General features: G+C 57.0%; 1 protein-coding gene across 1 annotated transcript; it reads right to left on the bottom strand.

The window, feature by feature from the left end:
* Positions 1-306: 306 nt before the first annotated feature.
* RRM1 (ribonucleotide reductase catalytic subunit M1) lies at positions 307-19,276 on the bottom strand. Its single transcript, XM_030961602.1, is given in 20 exon segments — positions 307-1,426; positions 2,671-2,859; positions 3,787-3,882; positions 4,929-5,064; positions 5,956-6,032; positions 6,924-7,145; positions 8,802-8,951; positions 9,750-9,951; positions 10,354-10,433; positions 10,951-11,112; positions 11,377-11,460; positions 12,061-12,202; positions 12,969-13,078; positions 13,080-13,132; positions 14,261-14,300; positions 15,013-15,072; positions 15,661-15,761; positions 16,213-16,390; positions 18,084-18,172; positions 19,144-19,276. Coding segments are annotated over 20 exon segments (2,379 nt in total). The 5' UTR covers positions 19,163-19,276; the 3' UTR covers positions 307-1,237.
* Positions 19,277-20,718: the final 1,442 nt, after the last annotated feature.

Raw genomic sequence — 20,718 nt, 5'->3', positions numbered from 1 at the left:
TGTGAGCTCCGGACAGAACCAGCACCCGGGTTTGTGAGCTCGGGACAGAACCAGCACCGGGGTTTGTGAGCTCAGGACAGAAGCAGGCCCAGCCCAGGGCTGCTCCCTCTGCTCCTGTCCCATTCCCTGGGAGCAGAGCCCAGCTCCCAGCTGTCCCCTCCTGCCGGGAGCTGTGCAGAGGGACAGAGGGACAGAGTCTGTGTGTGCCCGTGGAAAGCAGCCCAGGAGCAGCAGCAGGAACCTGTGAGCACAGCACAGATGCTCGGTGTCCATCACCACCAGGAGCGTTCCCAACAGCACCAGCCATTCCTTGGACATTCCGTGTTTTATTGAGCTGGGACTCGGGGTGGGGCGAGGTCCATGAGTTCAATAAATACTGCAGAACTGCCTGAAGCCCCACGGAGTTCGAGCAGGGAGGGAGTACAGGAGCAGTAAATTGATAAGAGGTTTAAAAAATCTAAGAACTACCTGGGGTGGAGGACAGAGCTCCCTGAAAAGAGATGGCAGGTGACCTTCAGCAATGGCATGTGGCCCTCACAAAATGACACCTGACCAGCGGCCAAGGACAGCACTGGCCCCCCTGCCAGGAAACTGCCTGAGCAATTCGATCAAATTAGTGAATTTAATGCAGAATAAAATGCAGGGCAGCAGCTCTGCCTTTCCTGGCCCCACTGGAGGACACCAGGCTGTCCTGGCCAGCTGAGGGAGAAGAGCCCAGGAAGCACCACCCCTTCCACCCATCTGCTCCTTCCAAAGGCGTTCTGGAAAGGCCAGAGGAGGGACAAGGAGAGGGACGAGGAGGCTCTGGCAGGGTGGGGACACTGCAGGTGTGCCAGCAGCACACAGCTGTCCCTGTGCCCTGGCAGACACTGAACACACCTACCCTGGGGGGCTCCCAGCCAAGGAAAAGGGACCAGCCAGGTGTGCTGCTCCCTCTGGCACACGAGGAGCAGTCTTTGGTGACTGCAAGGCACAGTCTGGAGTGCCCAGGACAGACCCGTGAGTGGCACCAGCACCTCCCTGTCCCCAGTCCCACCTGCAGGGTTCCATGGAAGGCCACACAGAGCACTGAAATCCCTGGGAAGCCCAGCTACTAAAGCTATGCTCACCCCATCCCTGTGGACGGGGAAGCCACACCACCCCCCCCCAGCCCCAGCATCCTCACGTTCTTCCAGATGCTCCTGTCCCAGCAGCTCCAGCCAGGGGCAGTGGCTGTGCTGGATCCCGGGGTGATCCCTTAGGAGCCACACATCAGGCACTCCTCCCTGTTCTCCAGGGAGCACACCATGGCTGCCTTGTTCCTCTCCTTCTCCTCCTCCTCCCTGGACGCCTTCTCCCGCTCCCGCAGCTTCTCCTTGTTCAGGGTGAACTGGATGGGGTTGGCAGCTGGCTTTGTCCTCAGGTAGTACATGCCAGTCTTCAGGCCCTGGGGACAGGGGAGCTCAGGGCTGGGGGCAGCACCCCAGCTCTGGGGACACTCCAGAGCAGCACCCCCAGCTCTGGGGACACTCCAGAGCAGCACCCCCAGCTCTGGGGACACTCCAGGGCAGCACCCCCAGCTCTGGGGACACTCCAGGGCAGCACCCCAGCTCTGGGGACACTCCAGAGAGGCACCCCCAGCTCTGGGGACACTCCAGAGGCACCCCCAGCTCTGGGGACACTCCAGAGCAGCACCCCCAGCTCTGGGGACACTCCAGGGCAGCACCCCAGCTCTGGGGACACTCCAGAGAGGCACCCCCAGCTCTGGGGACACTCCAGAGGCACCCCCAGCTCTGGGGACACTCCAGAGCAGCACCCCCAGCTCTGGGGACACTCCAGGGCAGCACCCCCAGCTCTGGGGACACTCCAGAGCAGCACCCCCAGCTCTGGGGACACTCCAGAGCAGCACCCCCAGCTCTGGGGACACTCCAGAGGCAGCACCCCCAGCTCTGGGGACACTCCAGAGCAGCACCCCCAGCTCTGGGGACACTCCAGAGAGGCACCCCCAGCTCTGGGGACACTCCAGAGCAGCACCCCCAGCTCTGGGGACACTCCAGAGCGGCACCCCCAGCTCTGGGGACACTCCAGAGCGGCACCCCCAGCTCTGGGGACACTCCAGGGCAGCACCCCCAGCTCTGGGGACACTCCAGGGGAAAACAGGATTCTCAAAGGGAAACAACCTTCCAAGAATTGGTGAGACCAACTTGCTGTGCCAGAACTTACCAGTCCCTGTGTGCCAAACTCACCAGGCCCATTTTTTGGGAACAAGCCCCCCAGTCCCAAGCACTGCCCCTATTTGTTGGGAACAAGCCCTAAATCCCAGGTAATGCCCCTGGTTTTGGGAACAAGCCCTAAATCCCAGGTAATGCCCCTGGTTTTGGGAACAAGCCCCCAGCTCCAGTTGATGTTTGTGGGGAAGGAGCTCCTGCCCCAACTGATGCTCTGTTTGTGGGAAAGGAGCCCCAAGAATCCCAGCTGATTCCCCCTTTGTGGGGAAGGCGCCCCAATAATGCCAGCTGATGCCCCATTTTAGGGAAGGAGCCCAAATAATCCCAGCTGATGCTCCTTTTTGGGGAAGGAGCCCCAAGAATCCCTGTTTGTGGGGAAGGAGCCCCAGTTACCCCAGCTGACACCCCGTTCTGGGGAAGGAGCCCCAAGAACCCCTGTTGTGGGGAAGGAGCCCAGCTGTACCTGTTTCCAGCCGTAGAAGTGCATGCTGGTGAGCTTCCCGTAGTTGGGCTCAGCAATGTGGATGTTCAGGGACTGGCTCTGGTCAATGAAGGCCCCTCTGTCTGCAGCCATCTTCAGGATGGTTTTTTGGGAGATCTCCCACACGGTCTTGTAGAGCTGCTTCAGGTCATCAGGAATCTCAGGGATGTTCTGGAAGAACAGCAGGAGTTTGGCAGGGTGGAAAGCCCTGACTGCCCAGATATCCCCATTTATAACATGGAATTCTTCAGTGACTGCTGGGGCTCCAGCAATCCTACAAACTGAGGCCTGTACAGCTGAGCTCTATCCCTGAGTCCAAACACAGAACCCCAGACTGGTTTGGGTCTGGAGGGACCTTAAAGTTCACCTCATCCCACCCCTGCCATGGCAGGGACACCTCCCTGGCCTTGGGCACTGCCAGGGATCCAGGGGCAGCCCCAGCTGCTCTGGGCACCCTGTGCCAGGGCCTGCCCACCCTGCCAGGGAACAATTCCTCATTGCCAAAATCCCATCCAGCCCTGCCCTCTGGCAGTGGCAGCCATTCCCTGGGTCCTGTCCCTCCATCCCTTGTAAACTATCTCCCTCCATGTTTCCTATTGGCTCCTTTAGGCCCTGGAAGGCCACAATTAGGTCACCCTGGAGCCTTCCCCAGGCTGAACAATCCCAATTCCCTCAGCCTTTCCTTGCAGGAGAGGTGCTCCATCCCTCTGATAACTTGGTGGCTCCTCTGGACATCCTGTGTCTGCAAGCACCAAGCACACCTGCAAACACCCTCAGCAGTTACATGTGGACAGGCTGGAGATCAGGGAAAGGTTCTTGCCCAGAGGGTGCTGGCACTGCCCAGGCTGCCCAGGGAATGGGCACGGCCCCGAGGCTGCCACAGCTCCAGGAGCCTTTGGCCAGCACTGCCAGGGATGCCCAGGCTGGAGTTTGGGGGCTCTGGGCAGGGCAGGGCTGGCACTGGGGGTTCCCTCCCAGCTCAGGACATCCCATGATACTCCCTGCTATGAAACCAGCCCTTTATCTCTTCCTGCTAAGGGGGAATCCAGAAGGAGCAGGAGGTGCCTGGCAGCAATGGCTGCCCTGCTGCCCCTGTACCTGGATGGAGCCGTTGTGGGCGATGATCTGGTTCTTCATCTCCTCGTTCCACAGGCCCCTCTCCGTGAGATCCTTCAGCAGGTGGGGATTCACAACCTGGGAGGGGCAAAGGCCAAAGGTTTTTAAGTGGCTGAACAAGATCCTGCACATTCCTGACAGACCCTCACCCCTGGAGTGTTCCAGGCCAGGCTGGACAGGCTGGGAGCAGCCTGGGGTGGTGGAATGTGTCCCTGCCATGGCAGGGCTGGAACTATGTGATCTCTAAGGTCCCTCCAAACCATTCTGGGATTCTGCTGGACATGGCAAATTAGAAGGGGCTGCATGGAGCTGCCCTGCATGAGGAACTCCAAAAGATGGGAAAAGGAGAGATCTTGCTGTTACAGAGCCACTGGCCACAACCTGAGATCCTAAAGAAGGATGTGAACAATTAAGACTGATATCAGGAGGGGAAAGAACAGAACAGGGACAGGCTGAGTATTGGGAAGAAAACACAACCCCCTTTTCCTGCTGGGACTGGTGTCCCTGTCCCTCCCCCAGCCCCACACAGGGAGGCAGGGCAATGATCCTCCTGGTTCCACCTCCCCACTCCTGTCTGGGGTGCTCCTGCAGCCAGGAGGAATGGAGAGCACTGAGACACCCGAGGGGATGGACCTCGCACCTCCCAAACAGGGACAGCCTCCCCTTGTCTCCACAGGGGGCTTTGCTAACTCCAGCCTCCAGAACCCAACCTGTTTCACTCCCTCTCCTGACTGACAGACCCCTCTGAGCCTGTGGAGCTCTTCCATGCCCCCTTCAGACCCTCGAGTGCTTCACAGCTCGTTCTCAGGACCGTGGTCTCAGTTACTCTTCCCATGTCCCTCCCATGACATCACCACCCCTTCCTCAGCAGTTATTCCTGCAGCCCACCCTGAGGCCCCACAAAGGCTTTTCCCAGACAAAAGCAGCACTTGTTTATCCTTTCACCTATTCCCTGCTGACTGTGGAACACACCGAGCTGGACTCCTGCAGCACCCAGCGCTCCAGGTCCCTTTGATGCTTGGACACAAACATCAGGCTGAACTGAGCCCCAGGTGTGAGGCCTCCCCTTGTCTTCCTTAGCCATAAAACCTCAGGCAAGGGCAAAGGTGGTGCCCAGAGCTCACCTGGAACTCCCCCGAGAGGACCCTGCGTGTGTAGATGTTGCTGGTGTAGGGCTCGATGGACTCGTTGTTGCCCAGGATCTGGGCAGTGGAGGCCGTGGGCATGGGGGAAATGAGGAGGCTGTTCCTGACACCGTACCTGGGGACAACAGGCAAGGTCAGGGAGCTGCAGCCAAGGGACACAGCACAGGAAAGAGCCAGGGACAGCAGGGAAATAAATGTGGGATAACCTGCAAAGCCTCACATTGCCCACAGGGAAAAGGGAAGCACCACTGAACTGGCACTGGGGTCAAGTCAAGTGGAATTAGGGGCTTTGCTGTTCTCATCCCTCACCAGAGGCTTTCCCAAATGATTCACTCAGGGGTGGGGTGCAGGGAAGACAATCTGCCAGGCACTGCACCATCCACAGCCCTGAGGCAGAGCTGAACCAGCAGCACATGAAGAGGCTGCAATCTCTCCAGACACAGGACAGGGGACAGATTTACCACATTTAAAAATCAGAGCCAAACAGACAGAATCAGTCCATGACAGGCACTTCACACTTCAGTGATTCCTGTCCTCAGGATGTTCAAGGCTCAGCTTTTCCCTGGCAGCAGGGAAGAGCCCCAGGGCCAGCTCATGGCTCACTCCTCACTATGTTTGTTCAATGGGAACACAAATCCTCCTGCTGGACGCATCCAAAATGGAATTAGAGCTCAGCTAAAGCAGAGCAGTGAGGGTGGGCTCCCCAGCTTTGGAAGGACAAAAAGGAAAGAAAGCCACCCAAAAAACAGCTCAGAGGGAAGATCTGCTGGGTAGAGGGGAACACATGGGGCTGTTTTCACACTTGGATCCTGCCTTTAGTTCTCAGTAGACAGAACATACCAAATCCATATCCAAAGCCAGGCTGATGGAGCTGGGAGCAGCCTGGCTCAGTGGAAGGCGTCCCTGCCATGGGAGGGGTGGCACTGGGTGGGCTTTGAGGTCCCTCCCATCCATCCCAGCCTGGGTTTTATGTGACATCTGCTAGAAACCATGCAAGGTTACTCACTTGGCAATCTTCTCCTTCAAAGCCTTCCAGTCCCAAAGGTCAGAGGGGGTGACATTCCACATGTCATACTGAAGGATCTGAGGAACACGGTTTGGTCCAAATTAGAGAGGGCACTCTTTTCTCCATTTTTATAAACCCCATTGGAAATGGACCTGTCATTCCTCTTAATTCTTCTCTCCCATTAGATCTCAGTGAAGCTCTGGCATGACCTAACAAACACTCCATCTTGTGACTGCTCCAGTGCACAGCCAGCACAGGCTGAGTCTGATTGTCTTTTCAATCAGAGAATCCCAGAATATCCTGATCTGAAGGGACCCCCAGGGATCCCCAGTGCCAGCCCTGCCCTGCTCAGAGCCCACCAAGCCCAGCCTGGGCATCCCTGGCAGCGCTGGCCAAAGGCTCCTGGAGCTGTGGCAGCCTCGGGGCCGTGCCCATTCCCTGGGCAGCCTGGGCAGTGCCAGCACCCTCTGGGCAAGAACCTTGCCCTGCTGTGCAGCCTGAGCTGGCCTGGCCCAGCCCCAGGCGCTCCCTGGTGCTGTCCCTGTCCCAGAGCAGAGCTCGGAGCTGTCCCTGCGCTGCCCCTCGGGAGGAGCTGCAGCCCCGGGGAGCTCTGAGCTCAGGCTGCTCCAGGCTGGGCTGCCCAAGGCACCTCGGGGGGCCCCTCCTGACCCTTCCCCAGCCCCGTGTCCCTCCTCTGGACCCTTTCCAACAGCTTCTGGTCTTTCATTGACACACCCAGAACTGTCCCAGCACTGGAGGTGAGGCTGCCCCAGCCCAGAGCAGAGTGGGACAATCCCTTCCCTCTGGGCAGTGATGGTGTCTCCAGGACAGGGATGTCCCTCCTGGCTGTAGGGCACTGCTGACTCAGATCCTGCTGCCCAGGAACCAGGTCCCTGCAGGTCTCTGCAGCAGCCCAGGCACAGGATCAGCTCCCCAGAGCTCTCCCCTGTCCCGTCCCTGGCACTCACCCCCTTGCTGACCGGCGAGCCCTGGTAGGTGTCGTAGGGGCCCTGCTCCCTGGCCAGCTCACAGCTGGCCTCCAGGGCCCCATAGTAGATGGTCTCAAAGATGTGCTGGTTGAGGAGCTGAGCCTGGGGGCTCTCGAAGGGGAACCTCATCAGGATGAAGGCGTCAGCCAGGCCCTGCACGCCAATGCCGATGGGCCGGTGCCGCCGGTTGGAGCGCTCGGCCTGCGGGACAGCACGGACACGTCACCTCCAGGACAGACACACGTCACCTCCAGCATGGACACATCACAGCACAGACATGTCACAGCATGGACACGTCACCTCCAGGACAGACACAGCACCTCCAGCACACACACGCCACCTCCAGCACGGACACACGTCACCTTCCAGCACAGACACACCACCTCCAGCACGGACACACCACCTCCAGCACAGGACACACCACCTCCAGCACGGACACACCACCTCCAGCATGGACACACCACCTCCAGCACAGGACACACCACCTCCAGCAGGGACACACCACCTCCAGCACAGGACACACCACCTCCAGCACAGGACACACCACCTCCAGGACAGACAGATGTCACCTCCAGCACGGACACACCACCTCCAGCACGGACACACCACCTCCAGCAAGGACACACCACCTCCAGCACAGGACACACCACCTCCACAGGGACACACCACCTCCGCCACACACCACCTCCAGCACAGACACATGTCACCTCCAGCACGGACACACCACCTCCAGCACGGACACATGTCACCTCCAGCACGGACACATGTCACCTCCAGCATGGACACACCACCTCCAGGACAGACACATGTCACCTCCAGCACGGACACACCACCTCCAGCACGGACACACCACCTCCAGCAGGGACACACCACCTCCAGCACAGGACACACCACCTCCAGCACAGGACACACCACCTCCAGCAGGGACACACCACCTCCAGCATGGACACACCACCTCCAGCACGGACACACCACCTCGCAGCAAGGACACACCACCTCCAGCAGAGCTGGGAAGGGCCCCAGGGAGCAAAGCCTCCTGCTGCAGCGTGCCATGAGCTCTGCATGAGCACTCCTTCCATCCTGCCTCTGCTTGCTGAGGCCAGATTGAGTTTGTCAGACCTTAGCACAGACTGAGATTGCTTAACCCAGCAAGGGGAGCCAGGATTTAGAAGAGAACACTCAGCACTTTCTGATAAATGAAGACATTTAATAGGGCAGAATCACAGAATCACTGAGATTGGAAAATCCCTCGGAGCCTACCAAGTCCCACTGTTCCCCAGCAGAGCCAAGGCCACCACTGACCATGTCCCCAAGTGCCACATCCACATGGATATTAAATCCCCTTCAGGGATGAGGACTTCACCACTGCCCTGGGCATTCTGTGCCAGGGCTGGACAGCCCTTTCCATTAAGACATTTTTCCTAACTCCCCTGGCACAGGTCAAGGCCATTTCCTTGTGTCCTTTTCCTTGTTTTCTTGCAAGCAGAGCCTGACCCCCAACCTGGCTGCCCCCTCCTGTCAGGGAGCTTTAAAACCAACCAAAATGAGTTACACTTTCTCAGGATCTTTCCAGGATCCTTCTCTCTGTTCCACTTCCCTCCCTGTTCCTAGTGCTGGTCTGTGCTTCATGGAAATCCTCACACGTGAAAAATTCCAATGGCAGAAGCAGAGTGGGAAGCTTTCTACAACTGCTTCACCACAGAGCTGCTCTGGGCTGAAGCTCAGGCAGGCACTGACAGATCCCACCTGGGAACAGGTGGTTCACAGAGCTCCCAACAGGTCTATGGAGCTCCTCTGTGATTCCTTGTGTCCCAGACTGCTCTGGGATTGCTCTGGGCAGGATTCAGCCCTACTCACCTCTGGCACAGGGTAGTAGTTGATATCAATGATTTTGTTGAGGTTTCTGACGATGACCTTGGTGACCTCAGCCAGCTTCTTGAAGTCGTAGGTGTGCTCGGGGGTCACGTACATGTTCAGGGCGATGGAGGCCAGGTTACACACGGCCACCTGTGGGCAGAGACAGGGGATCATTGGGAACAGACCAGGACACACAGCCCTGCCCCAAACCCATGGGAACCACCCGCCAGGGAACCTGCCAGCCTGGGGAAGTGCACCCCTTGGTCCCCTGGCACGTCAGAACTTGTGCAAAAGGTAACAAAAACTCAGGAAAGTTCAGTAGAAATCGGTATGACCAGAAAAATCCTGCCCTGGTCAGTCCTACTGCCTGGAAACCATCCTCACACAGAATCTCAGAGGGATCTGGGTTGGAAGGAATTTTTAAGCCTGATTTGTTCCTTGTCACTTCCCCTTTGAAGGGTGTCTTGTGTCATCCCAAATCCTCCACAGGAGTGGGAAGGGAACCCACAGTCAGTGGAAGGGCTGTGAGTACTGAGGTCAGGAGTTTCTCAGCTGCCTGCTCCCTTCCCAAGCAACATCAGACATATCCCAGAGAGCTGCCCCAGGAGCACTGCCAGGTAGGGAGCTCCACAGGAGCACTCCCAGGCAGGCAGGGAGCTGCCACAGGAGCACTCAAGACACTCAGGCGGCGGCGAGGCAGGACCCAGGACACTGCCAGGCAGAGCCCAGGAGCACCCAGGCAGGCGGCTGCCCCAGGAGCACTCCCAGGCAGGCAGGGAGCTGCCCCAGGAGCACTCCAGGCAGGCGGGGAGCTGCCCGAGCATCCCAGGCAGGCACTCACACACTCCCAGGCAGGGAGATGCCCCAGGAGCACTCCCAGGCAGGCAGGGAGCTCCACAGGAGCACTCCCAGCCTGCCCAGCACTCCGAGCTCCCGCTCTGCACCCACCTCATCCTTGCTGGTGTACTCCACAATCTCGGTGCACAGGTTGCTGCATTTGATGGTGCCCAGGTTCTGCTGGTTGCTCTTCCTGTTGCAGGAGTCCTTGTAGAGCATGTAGGGGGTGCCAGTCTCGGTCTGGGACTCGATGATGGCGTACCAGAGCTGCTGGGCCTTCACCACCCTGCGCACGCGGCCCTGCCGCTCATAGCTGCAGCACACAGGGAGCCCTGTCAGCCCCCAGCCCCAAACACCAGGGAGAGGCCTCTGAGCAGGGCAGCAGCACACCCTTGCTTAAGGGGAGCCAATCTTTCACCACAGCAGCCACACAAAGCCATGGAGTGCCCCGAGTGGCGATCGCTCCAGGATGTCCCTCTAACAGGGACACTGTCCCCCCAAAAGGCTGAAATGGTCATTCACACACAGCTCCACCCTGACACATCACGGTGTGAAGGACACAGCCCCATCCTCACACTTTTATCAATCTGACAATGAGTTCAGTGGGCACCTCTGAGCCCTCCCCACAAACCTGTGCCATGGCCCCACATCCCACAGGACACAGGCAGCTCTGGGAGAGGATGGCACCGCTTACATGTCTGCTCCCTCCTCTTACCTCTCATAGAGCTTCTCAAATTCCTCTCCCCAGACATCATCCAGGCCAGGACACTCATTTGGGCACATTAAGGACCAGTCCTGTACAGGGCAAAAATAATCAGAGGAAATCTTTAGGCACTCTGTTAATTAAAGCTGTGGCTACCCCACCCCTGGAAGTGTCCAAGGCCAGGCTGGATGGGGTTTGGAGCAATCTGGGACAGTGGAAGATGTCCCTGCCCATAGCAGACGGTGGTACTGGATGAGTTTTAAGGTCCCTCCCAAGCCAAATCAGTCTGGGATTCTCTGAAATACAAGCAGGCATAAGAACATAAAATGTTGATGCCTCGAGGAAACCTCAGAGTCAAAACAGCCCAAAAATCCAAGAACAAATCATGGGCTGTGAGATTCAGGCCTGAAGCAAAACACTGAGTTGCAGCTGCCCAGCTCCATTCTCCACCTGCACAGCCAAGCTCTCAGACAAGGTGCAGCAGCTCTCCCAGGAAGGTCCTGGAAGGAACAAGGAGCAAAGCAGCTCTGCAGCCCTCGCTGAGCTCCTGCAGGGCTGCTCACCTGCTCCTACACTACCAGACCTTTTCTGTGCCAGCCAAGTTCTCACCTGGTTGGTTTCCACTCGCTTCATGAAGAGATCAGGGATCCAGAGGGCAAAGAACAGGTCCCTGGCTCGCTGCTCTTCTTTCCCTGTGTTCTTCTTCAAGTCCAGGAACTCAAAGATGTCCAAGTGCCACGGCTCCAGGTAGATGGCAAAAGCCCCAGGTCTCTGGGACACGGAACACAGTCTGGATCAGAACAAAGTGTCCTTGGAAAGAAACCTCCTGCCCTGCTCCTGAGTGCCCACAACACCCCAAACCAGCTGGGAACTGGGGGGCAGCACCAGATACCAGCACAAGGGGAAAAATGCCCTTTTGTGATTATGTGTCACCCACAGCCACTCCATCAGCTCCCTGACGTTCATGGGACAGCCCCTGCACCGTGGAAGCTCTCCCATTACCCCAGGCTCCCTTCTGGATCTCATTTAAGGTACCTTGTTTCCACCTTGATCCACGTAGCGGGCGGTGTTGTTGTACACCCTCAGCATGGGAACGAGCCCGTTGGAATTCCCGTTTGTCTGCAGAGGCACAGGAAAACCATCAGCAAAACTCCCTGCAGAGGCTGGCCTGCACCTCCTGTGGGTCTTTCCTCAGGCTGCAGAGCTCTTACACTGATCACCACCAATTATTTCTAGTCCCTTCCCCACACTTTTTGTAACTAAAATGTATATATCAGCCACGTGTCCCAGAGTTAATAAAACGTCCCTCCTAACTTCTTTGCCCTACATTATGTCACCTAAAGGCTTGCAGGGTTTACCCACACTGTGACAAGAAACCCCAAACATACATCCATGGAAAGTCTGGGGCAGTTATAGACACAGAAAGGCAAAGGGCTAGTGCACAAGTGTCTGGGCATATTCCTAGGCTGCTAACAGACAAACATGGGCATTGTCTGACCAAACACTGGAAGAAGATCCTTTCTGGAAGGGCTTCTATAAGGAAGCCAAAACACCGAGGAAAACTGACCTTCCTGCCTTAGGGCAAGGGACAACTGAGGGAGGCCCAGTGCTGTGTGAAGTGAGAGAGAGGCAGCACTGGTGTGGCATCCCCTGGGAGCAGCAGCAGTGTCCCTGTGCTGTCCCTGTGCTGGGGTGACTCAGAGCAGGACAGGCACTCACCCCAGCGATGTAGCTGCCCGTGGCACGGATGCAGCTCACAGCGAGGCCAATGCCCCCAGCAGACTTGGAGATGAGGGCACACTGCTTCAGGGTGTCGTAGATGCCTTCAATGCTGTCATCTTTCATGCACAGCAGGAAGCAGCTGAAGGAGACAAATGGTTTCAGCACACAAAGATGGAAAGAAAAAGTCAGAAGTGTTTCATCAGGCTGCAAAAACCAGGGCAAACATGGGGCCTTTAGCATGCTCCACAAAGCAATCCCACAGGTGGAATAAAGGACAAAACAGAAAACATCGTGAGCAGTGCTTGTACTGCTGATACCTCTGCTACCAAACATTTTTAATCATGGAATCGTGGAATACCCTGAGCTGGAAGGGACACACAAGGATCAGAGTCCAACTTCTGGCCCTGCACAATCCCACTCTGGGCATCCCCGGCAGCCTCGGGGCTGTGCCCATTCCCTGGGGAGCCTGGACAGTGCCCAGCACTCTCTGGGGAAGAACCTTTTCCAATACATTGATACAAACCTTTATAAAAATATAATCATTTTCCTGATTAATATGATATCAAAAACCTATGAGTTATGCTTGCTGCTTTTAGGAAACTAAATTTTTAGAAACTAATTTTTAGAAAATTACCAGGATTCATTTGGTAACCTGCAGCAGACTATGCACATCAGGAACTTTCCAATACAACACAGCCATGCAAAGGTTTCCAATATCTCTGGAGCTGACAGAAACCCGGGCATTTTTCCCCAAGGACTAAAACTTGACAGCAGCTGCTCAAAACATCACAAAACACATGCAGGAACGCAGCTGCTCATTTCAGAGGCTGTGCTAGCATCACGCTTGAGCAGATGTGATCCCCAAGGCATTCCCTGTGGCCAGGGGGGAGGCAGAGGCAGAGCACCTGGAGAGCTGGGGGCGGTTGGTGCCGGCGTTGAAGAGCGTGGGCGAGGCGTGGGTGAACCAGCGCTCCGAGAGCAGGTTGTAGGTCTCGATGGCGGCCTCGATGTACGCCCTTGTGGATGCCCACGGCCACCCTCATCAGCATGTGCTGGGGACGTTCAGCAACTGCAGGGACAGAGCCAGCAATGCCAGGGTTGCCTTGGGAGGGGCCTCACAGCCCACCCAGCGCCACCCCTGCCATGGCAGGGACACCTCCCACTGTGCCAGGCTGCTCCAACCTGGCCTTGGGCACTGCCAGGGATCCAGGGGCAGCCCCAGCTGCTCTGGGAATTCCATCCCAGCCCCTGCCCACCCTGCCAGGGAACAATTCCTCATTGCCAAGATCCCACCCAGCCCTGCCCTCTGGCACTGGCAGCCATTCCCTGGGTGCTGTCCCTGCATCGCCTGGAAATTGTCTCTCTCCAGCTTTCCTGGGGCTCCTGCAGGCCCTGCAAGGCCACCCTGAGCTCAGGCCAAAGCTTCTCCTGTGCAGGTGAACAATGCCAGCTGTGCCAGCCTTTCCTGCCAGCAGAGCTGCTCCAGCCCTCTGCTCATCCTGGAGCCTCCTCTGGGCTCTCTGCAGCAGCTCCAGCTCCTCCCTGGGCTGGGCCCAGGGCTGGGGCAGCTCTGCAGCTGGGAAATCACTGTGAGGGCACAGTCCCCCTTTTCCTGCTGCCCACACTGGAATGTGCCCAGGGCACAGGGATTTTGGGATGCCAAGGCACGTGGCTGGGGCATGCCCAGCCCCTCAGGCACCAAGCAAACCCAGAAGGCCAGGGAGGAAGAAGACTCCATGTGACAGTCACAGGGTCACAGCAGCAAGCTCCAAACGCTGCAGTGGGACACCTGGGAGCCAGAGTTTTATGGAATCACAGAGTGATCAGGGTTGGAAGGAACTTGAGTTCTCCAGCCCAACTCCTACTCAGAGAGCACCAGGCCTGTTTATTCAGGACTGCATCCCATCAGGCTTTGAAAAACTCAAGGAACAATCTGCTCCAATGCTCAGCTGCTCTCATGGAGGAGGGAAAACCCCTCACCTGTATGGACAGTTAAATTCAATCAAATATGCAGTCCAGAACCCAACTATGTTTCAGCTTTATGATATTATAATTCATCTCTGACCCTTCTGGTGTCCCAGGATATCCAAGCCAAGGGCCTGCATCACTGGCAGCACAGTACCTAAATTTAGCTTTAATTTAATTTAAATTAACTCAGATTTTTTAAGAAGTGCTCAGCACTAGGAACAGCCCTTACCTTTGGAGTTGATTTTCAGCAAGTAGGAGCGTTCCAGAGTCTTTAAAAGAAAGGATGGATTTTAGCAGACAGGCAGATTTTAATTTTTTTAAAAACCCTGTCAACTCCAAAACTCAACCATCTCCACACCCCTCATCCCAGGCTTCACCAGCCCTGCACTCTGCTGCTCCTCTCTTTATTAGCTTAATTAGGTGATTAATGACTGAAAATACACAATTCCATGGGAAGATTCCAACACTGCTTTGGATTACAGAGTGTGGAGCACAGCAGGAGGTTCCACACTGTCCTGGACCCACAGGAGCTCCCTGCCCAGAGCCCTAAACCTGAGGCAGACCCAAACCACAGCAGCACAGCTGAGCTGGCTGTGGGGCAGCAGAGCAGCCCCTGGGGGGCTGTGGGGAGATGTTCCAGCAGCACAGGAAGGATAAATGTGTGGGATGAGACCCTGAGAGAACTGCTCCACTGAACAATGGGAAAAGCAAAAATCCCTTCTCTGGCTAATTGAGGATTAGAGTAGTTCCTTTAGGAATGGCATCCAACAACACTCAGTGGGATCTGCTGTGAAAACCAGCCCAACAGTTAAAATATTCCAGAGCAAGAAAACTCCATGACTCATCCCACTGGGCAGCTGCTTAGTGCAGGCCCCCTTCATCTTCACAGCCCCACTGATGTCCCACCCCCTCCTGTGCCCCCAGATGATTCCACAATGATTCCATCCTTCCCAGCAGAGCCAGGAGCAATGTGCTCTTTACCTTAAAGCCAAAGTAGTTGTAGGAGAAGTCTCTGTCGTAGATGATGGCAGAATTCAGGCGCTGGCAGGAAATAAAAAAATTGATTTTTACAAGGTGTAACAATGTTATTTATACCTGTTGGCATCCCTGGCCCCAAAGCTCTGGTGTGTGAGGGGCACCAGAGCACAGGAATGAAGCAGGAACAGCACTTCCCCCAAAACAACAAAAGCACACCTTCAACAACCTTTTTTCACTCAGTTTTTGGCTGAATTTACTGAAATCTAATTGGACAACAAGAAACAAAACACAGAACCTAAGGAAAAAGGAACTTCCTGGTCAGAACACAGACTTGGAATGACCTGGAAACTGAACCCAAATCTCTTCTCTCCCTCCTGTGCTGCCTCACTTTGCTCCAGCACAAGGTGCTTCTTCTCAAATTAATTACTTGTGCTGATCATGGCAGTGGGAACATCCAAGAAAACAAATTTTACTACCAAAACATCCATAGAGGAAGAAAACTCCTATATCCCCTCTTACACTCTCCTGGTTTCAGTGTTAGCTTTTTACCCTAAAACAAACATGGCTTGCTTAAAAAATAAGAAAAGCAATTATTTAAGTTTTCAAAATCCAGTGCAATGGTTCAGAAGTGAAAAGAACCCCAGTACTTACATCTTTGTTGGCCAGAACTATGTCCAGAGTCTCTTTGGAGATCATTGGGGAGTGCTTCCCATTGTGAGGGTTGATGTAGGTGTAGAGATCCTCCATCACATCTGCAGGGAAAGGGATGTGAGCAGGACATGTCCAGGCCTGTCCCTGCAGCACGTGGCACTGGGATTCAGGGATGGGCAAGGCAGGAAAGCCCTTGGAAATAACCCCTCCAACCCCTCAAACACACAGCTGCTCTTCTGCTGCCCAGCACTGCCAACCTGAACAATCCCCTTCATCAAATTGTGTCAGAACCCCACTGTAAAAAGTAGCAAATGGGGAGGAAGGTGGCTACAACCCGATCTCAATCCATCACATTTTTCACCACGCCACTTCTACAACTGCTTTTCACAAACCAGGCAATTCCATTTGCCTGGGGAAACTCGTGGGTTCCATCTCCACAGCGTTTTCAGCCAGCCTGGGCCCTCAGGAGCTCCCACTTGAGAGATTTCCCTGTTTCTGTGCTCCACACCTGTCGCTGTGTGTCTCCCCCCAGCAGCTGGAGGCGTCACCCACCACTGAAGACTTTCTTGGTCTCCTTGTGCAGGTTGGAGACGGCGATGCGGGCGGCCAGGATGGCGTAGTCGGGGTGCTTGGTGGTCAGCGTGGCCGCGGTCTCTGCGGCCAGAGTGTCCAGCTCCACCGTGGTGACCCCGCTGTAGAGCCCCTGGATCACCTTCATGGTGATCTGTGCCTGCAGGAGGGAAAGGCCCGAGCTCAGGGAGCCCCAGTGCCCTGGATCACAGGGATCCAGCACCGCGAGCTGGGCAGGGGACAGCAAACTGGGACAGAGACTGGGAACGGAGCAAACTGGGACAGAGACTGGGAATGGAGCAAACTGGGACAGAGACTGGGAATGGAGCAAACTGGGACAGAGACTGGGAACGGAGCAAACGTGGACAGAGACTGGGAACGGAGCAAACTGGGACAGAGACTGGGAATGGAGCAAACTGGGACAGAGACTGGGAATGGAGCAAACTGGGACAGAGACTGGGAATGGAGCAAACTGGGACAGAGACTGGGAATGGAGCAAACTGGGACAGAGACTGGGAATGCTCCTGGACACGGACTGGGGGGACAGAACACAGGGAATGGCTGCCAGTGCCAGAGGGCAGGGCTGGATGGGATCTTGGCAATGAGGAATTGTTCCCTGGCAGGGTGGGCAGGCCCTGGCACAGGGTGCCCAGAGCAGCTGGGGCTGCCCCTGGATCCCTGGCAGTGCCCAAGGCCAGGCTGGACACTGGGGACAGTGGGAGGTGTCCCTGCCATGGCAGGGGTGGCCCTGGTGGCTATAAAAGCTCATTCCAACCCAAACCCTGCTGGGACTCTGTGTAAGGATGGTTTCCAGGCAATAGGATTGACTGGTCTCTACTGAACCTCTGTGAACTGCTGCTACTTTTGCACAACTGGTGGGATTTACAGCCTTGCAGGGAGCATTAGCACAGCGTTTGGGAGGGGACTGCTGGCCTGGGAAGCTTCTGGCACAAGCAGATCTGAGTCCCAAAGGAGAAACTGAGCTTCAGGGAAAGAGGTCACACATGACTGCAGAATAAATAAGAATTCAGGGGCACAAGGAGGCAGGAGGACTTGGAATTCCACTTCTCTCCTCAGCATCAACTCCCAGTCACTGGGGGTAAGCCAGGGCACTTCATGCTGTGGTCACCAAGTCACCAGTGTCCTCCTCCTGCCATCCATCCCAAAGACTTTTGGGTACAGGACCAATGGCAACTGGAATTTCAGACAGGAGAATGAATCATGAGAAGCTGGGAGATGGGAAGAGCCTTAACTGGTGACTCCAAATGGCCAGATTGGGTCTGGAACCTGCATAAAAATCTCAGAGACACCAGTGGATCCAATGGGGAGGAGTCATCTGGACACAGGCGTTGGAAGGAGAAGCCTCCATGATGAGATCAATGCCCACCCCAAATCAGCTCAGAAAACCAAGCAGGGATGTGGCAATGGCAGGGAATTCTATCCTGATGTTTAACCAGGAGAGGATCCAGAGCTACTTCCATGTGGCATTGCTCCAGCTTTGCAGACTGACACTGGCAGCAGCCTACCAAACCCAAAATATGGGATCTGGAGCAACACAACTCGTTTTTTGAACTACCAGGGGCTCAATGGCTTCCCCAAGGCTTGAGGAGAAAGCAGGAAAGGGATTTCCCCCTCCACAGTCTCTGCACCTGGGAAGCAAAACCCCTCAGAGCACAAACAACTGCAACAAACCCGTTCTGGGTGTGTCTGCCAAGAGTTCAGGGAATCACAGAACATCCTGAGCAGGAGGGGACCCCCAGAAACCCCTAACCCAGGACACACCAGGAACTGCTGCCCTGTTCCCACCCCGCCGCTGCCAGGAGAGGAGGGATCAGGCAGGGGATGGCACTCACGGGATCCACGAAGTCGGCGTTGAGGCCGTAGCAGAGCTTCTGGATGCGCGAGGTGATCTTGTCAAACATGACCCGCTCCTGGCGCCCGTCTGCGACACACACACACACACACACACACACACACACACACACACACGGGGCAGCCCAGTGAGAGGCAGTTCAGCACAGAACAGCCCCCGCCCAGACTCACCAGTGCAGCCCCAGTAAGAACCAGTTCAGCACAGAGCACCCCAGTGCAGCCCCAGTAAGAACCAGTTCAGCACAAAAGAGCCCCTGCCCAGCCCTTCCCGTGGGGGAATTCGGTGTGGGAATCACCAGGGAGTGGGGTGGGCTGCTTGGGTGGGTACAAGGAAACGGGAGGCTCCCCCTCCACCCCAAGAATCCCCACCTAAAACTGCACCAACCCAATTCCCTGGGTCCCAATTCCCACCAACCCGGCTGAGGGTCACCCCCCACCTCAGCCTGGGGACCCCTGGGACCAAAGCGGTGGGGACCAACCCAAAGCTCCTGCCATGGGACCCAAACCAAAGGAGAGGTCTCAGCCCTCACTCTGGGTGTCCGGGGGGAGCTCCCTCACTCTGGGCTCCCCCAAAGCTGAGGGGAGCCCATCTCCTCCCACCGGGGGCCATCCGAGCTGAGCGGATCCATCCTCCCATGGAGGAGAGGGGGGCACCCTCTCTGTTCTCTGAGTTCCATCAGGGGGACCCCAAAGCCAAGGGGGTCACACCACCCCCTCACACCGCGTGCCACAGGGTACCCCCAAAGCTGAGAGGGATCCATCCCTCACGTGCCATGAAGGACCCTTCCAAAATGGGCGGATTCCCATCGGCTTACCTCGGGTGCCACGCAAGGGCCCCCCAAAACAGAGGGAGCCCCAGAATGGGGCAGGGATTCCCCTTCAGGTGCCCCGAGGGACCCCTAAAGCCGAGGGGTTCCGTGCCCACCCCTTGGGTGCCCATGGCAGGACAGAGCCCCCCATCCCCGACACTCGGTACCCCCAGGGCAGCGGGGCTCCCCCTTCCCGGCCTGCCGGCATCCCCGGGGCGGGGGGAGCGCTCACCCCGCTTCACGACGTGCATGGTGGCGGCGGGTTCCCCTCAGTCCCTCTCGATGATCCCCTCAGCCGCTCTCGGAGCCTCCGCGCCCGCCGCTTCCCGCGCCCGCCGCGCGCGCCCCGCCCCGCTGAGGCGGCCGCCGCCATCTTGCCTGCGGGCACGGCTCCCTGCCTGGCCCCTTCCCGTACCGCCCGGCTCCCGGCGCTGCCCGCGGCCGCGGGCGGACACCGATCCCGGCCCTCATCCCGATATTGTCCCCGCTTTCCCCCCGGGAACCGCCGCCGCGCCGGGGAACAACGCGAATCCTGCCAGCTTCAAAGATGGCGGCGCCAGCGCTCGCCCCCCCTTCCCAGCCGGGGAGGAGCCGGAGGGACAGGACGGGGCTGAGGGCGCCAAAGACAGAGCCCGCCGAGGGACAAAACACCTCGAACTGAAACGCCAACACAGTAATTATGATGATTTTAATTATCCTAAATCAAGGCCCAGGCGTGAAATGTGTGATTAAACTTTAGGTCCCACTGCCCAGGGAGCTGGTGGGGTCCCCGTCCCTGGAGGTGTCCTAGAAACAGCTGCACAGGAACAATCTGAGGCTCTGCTGTGGAACCAGCCCAGGGCACAGGAGAAGCAGGGAAAGATTAAATTACAGAAAGTTCTGTCCCCAAATCAGCAGAGCTGCAGCTGCAGAGCCTCCAGGGACATCAACAGCAGGAGCACCTGGAGCCAGGCTGGGAGAGCTGGGGGGCTCACCTGGAGAGGAGAAGCTGCAGGGAGAGCTCAGAGCCCCTGGCAGGGCCTGAATGGGCTCCAGGAGAGCTGCAGAGGGACTGGGGACAAGGCCTGCAGGGACAGCAGCCAGGGAATGGCTGCCAGTGCCAGAGGGCAGGGCTGGGTGGGATCTTGGCAATGAGGAATTGTTCCCTGGCAGGGTGGGCAGGCCCTGGCACAGGGTGCCCAGAGCAGCTGGGGCTGCCCCTGCATCCCTGGCAGTGCCCAAGGCCAGGCTGGACACTGGGGACAGTGGGAGGTGTCCCTGCCATGGCAGGGGTGGGAAGAGATGATCCTTAAGGCTCCTCCCAACCCAAACCATTCCAGGATCTTCAGGTCCTGTGAGGGCTCAGTGCAGCAGCACCAAAGCCCTGCTGAGGTTCCTGTGCAGAACCCAGCCCCAAACACCATCAGTTTCTCCCCAGTCCCACTCTGAGTGTCCCTGTGGCACTGGGGAGCCCAGGCTGGCAGGGAACACCTCCTGTCTGTGGCTTGCAGCCTGTGAGGTTCCCCTTTCCCCACACTGGGGGGAACAGGAGGCGCAGCCAAATGTGGCACCACACCAGAAATGCTGGGGTTTGCTCCATGACAGGACAATGAACCATCAACCCTTGGGCTGAGCCTGATCCTGAGGGGCTCAGACCAACATCCCAGGGCTCAAAGGGGCTGCAAATTCAGTTTTTTGTTGCTTGTGGATGGGTCACTGTCCCTTCTGAGGTGAGGGCGTTGGTTCAGATTCCAAGTTCAGATTCCAGGCCAGACACCACTGCGGGTTCCTCAGCCCCCAGGGTGGGTGGGAAGGTGCCCAATGCACC

This window comes from Camarhynchus parvulus, chromosome 1 (assembly GCF_901933205.1).
Source record: "Camarhynchus parvulus chromosome 1, STF_HiC, whole genome shotgun sequence".
Lineage (NCBI taxonomy): Eukaryota > Metazoa > Chordata > Aves > Passeriformes > Thraupidae > Camarhynchus > Camarhynchus parvulus.
This window is presented reverse-complemented; position numbering and strand designations above follow the sequence as displayed.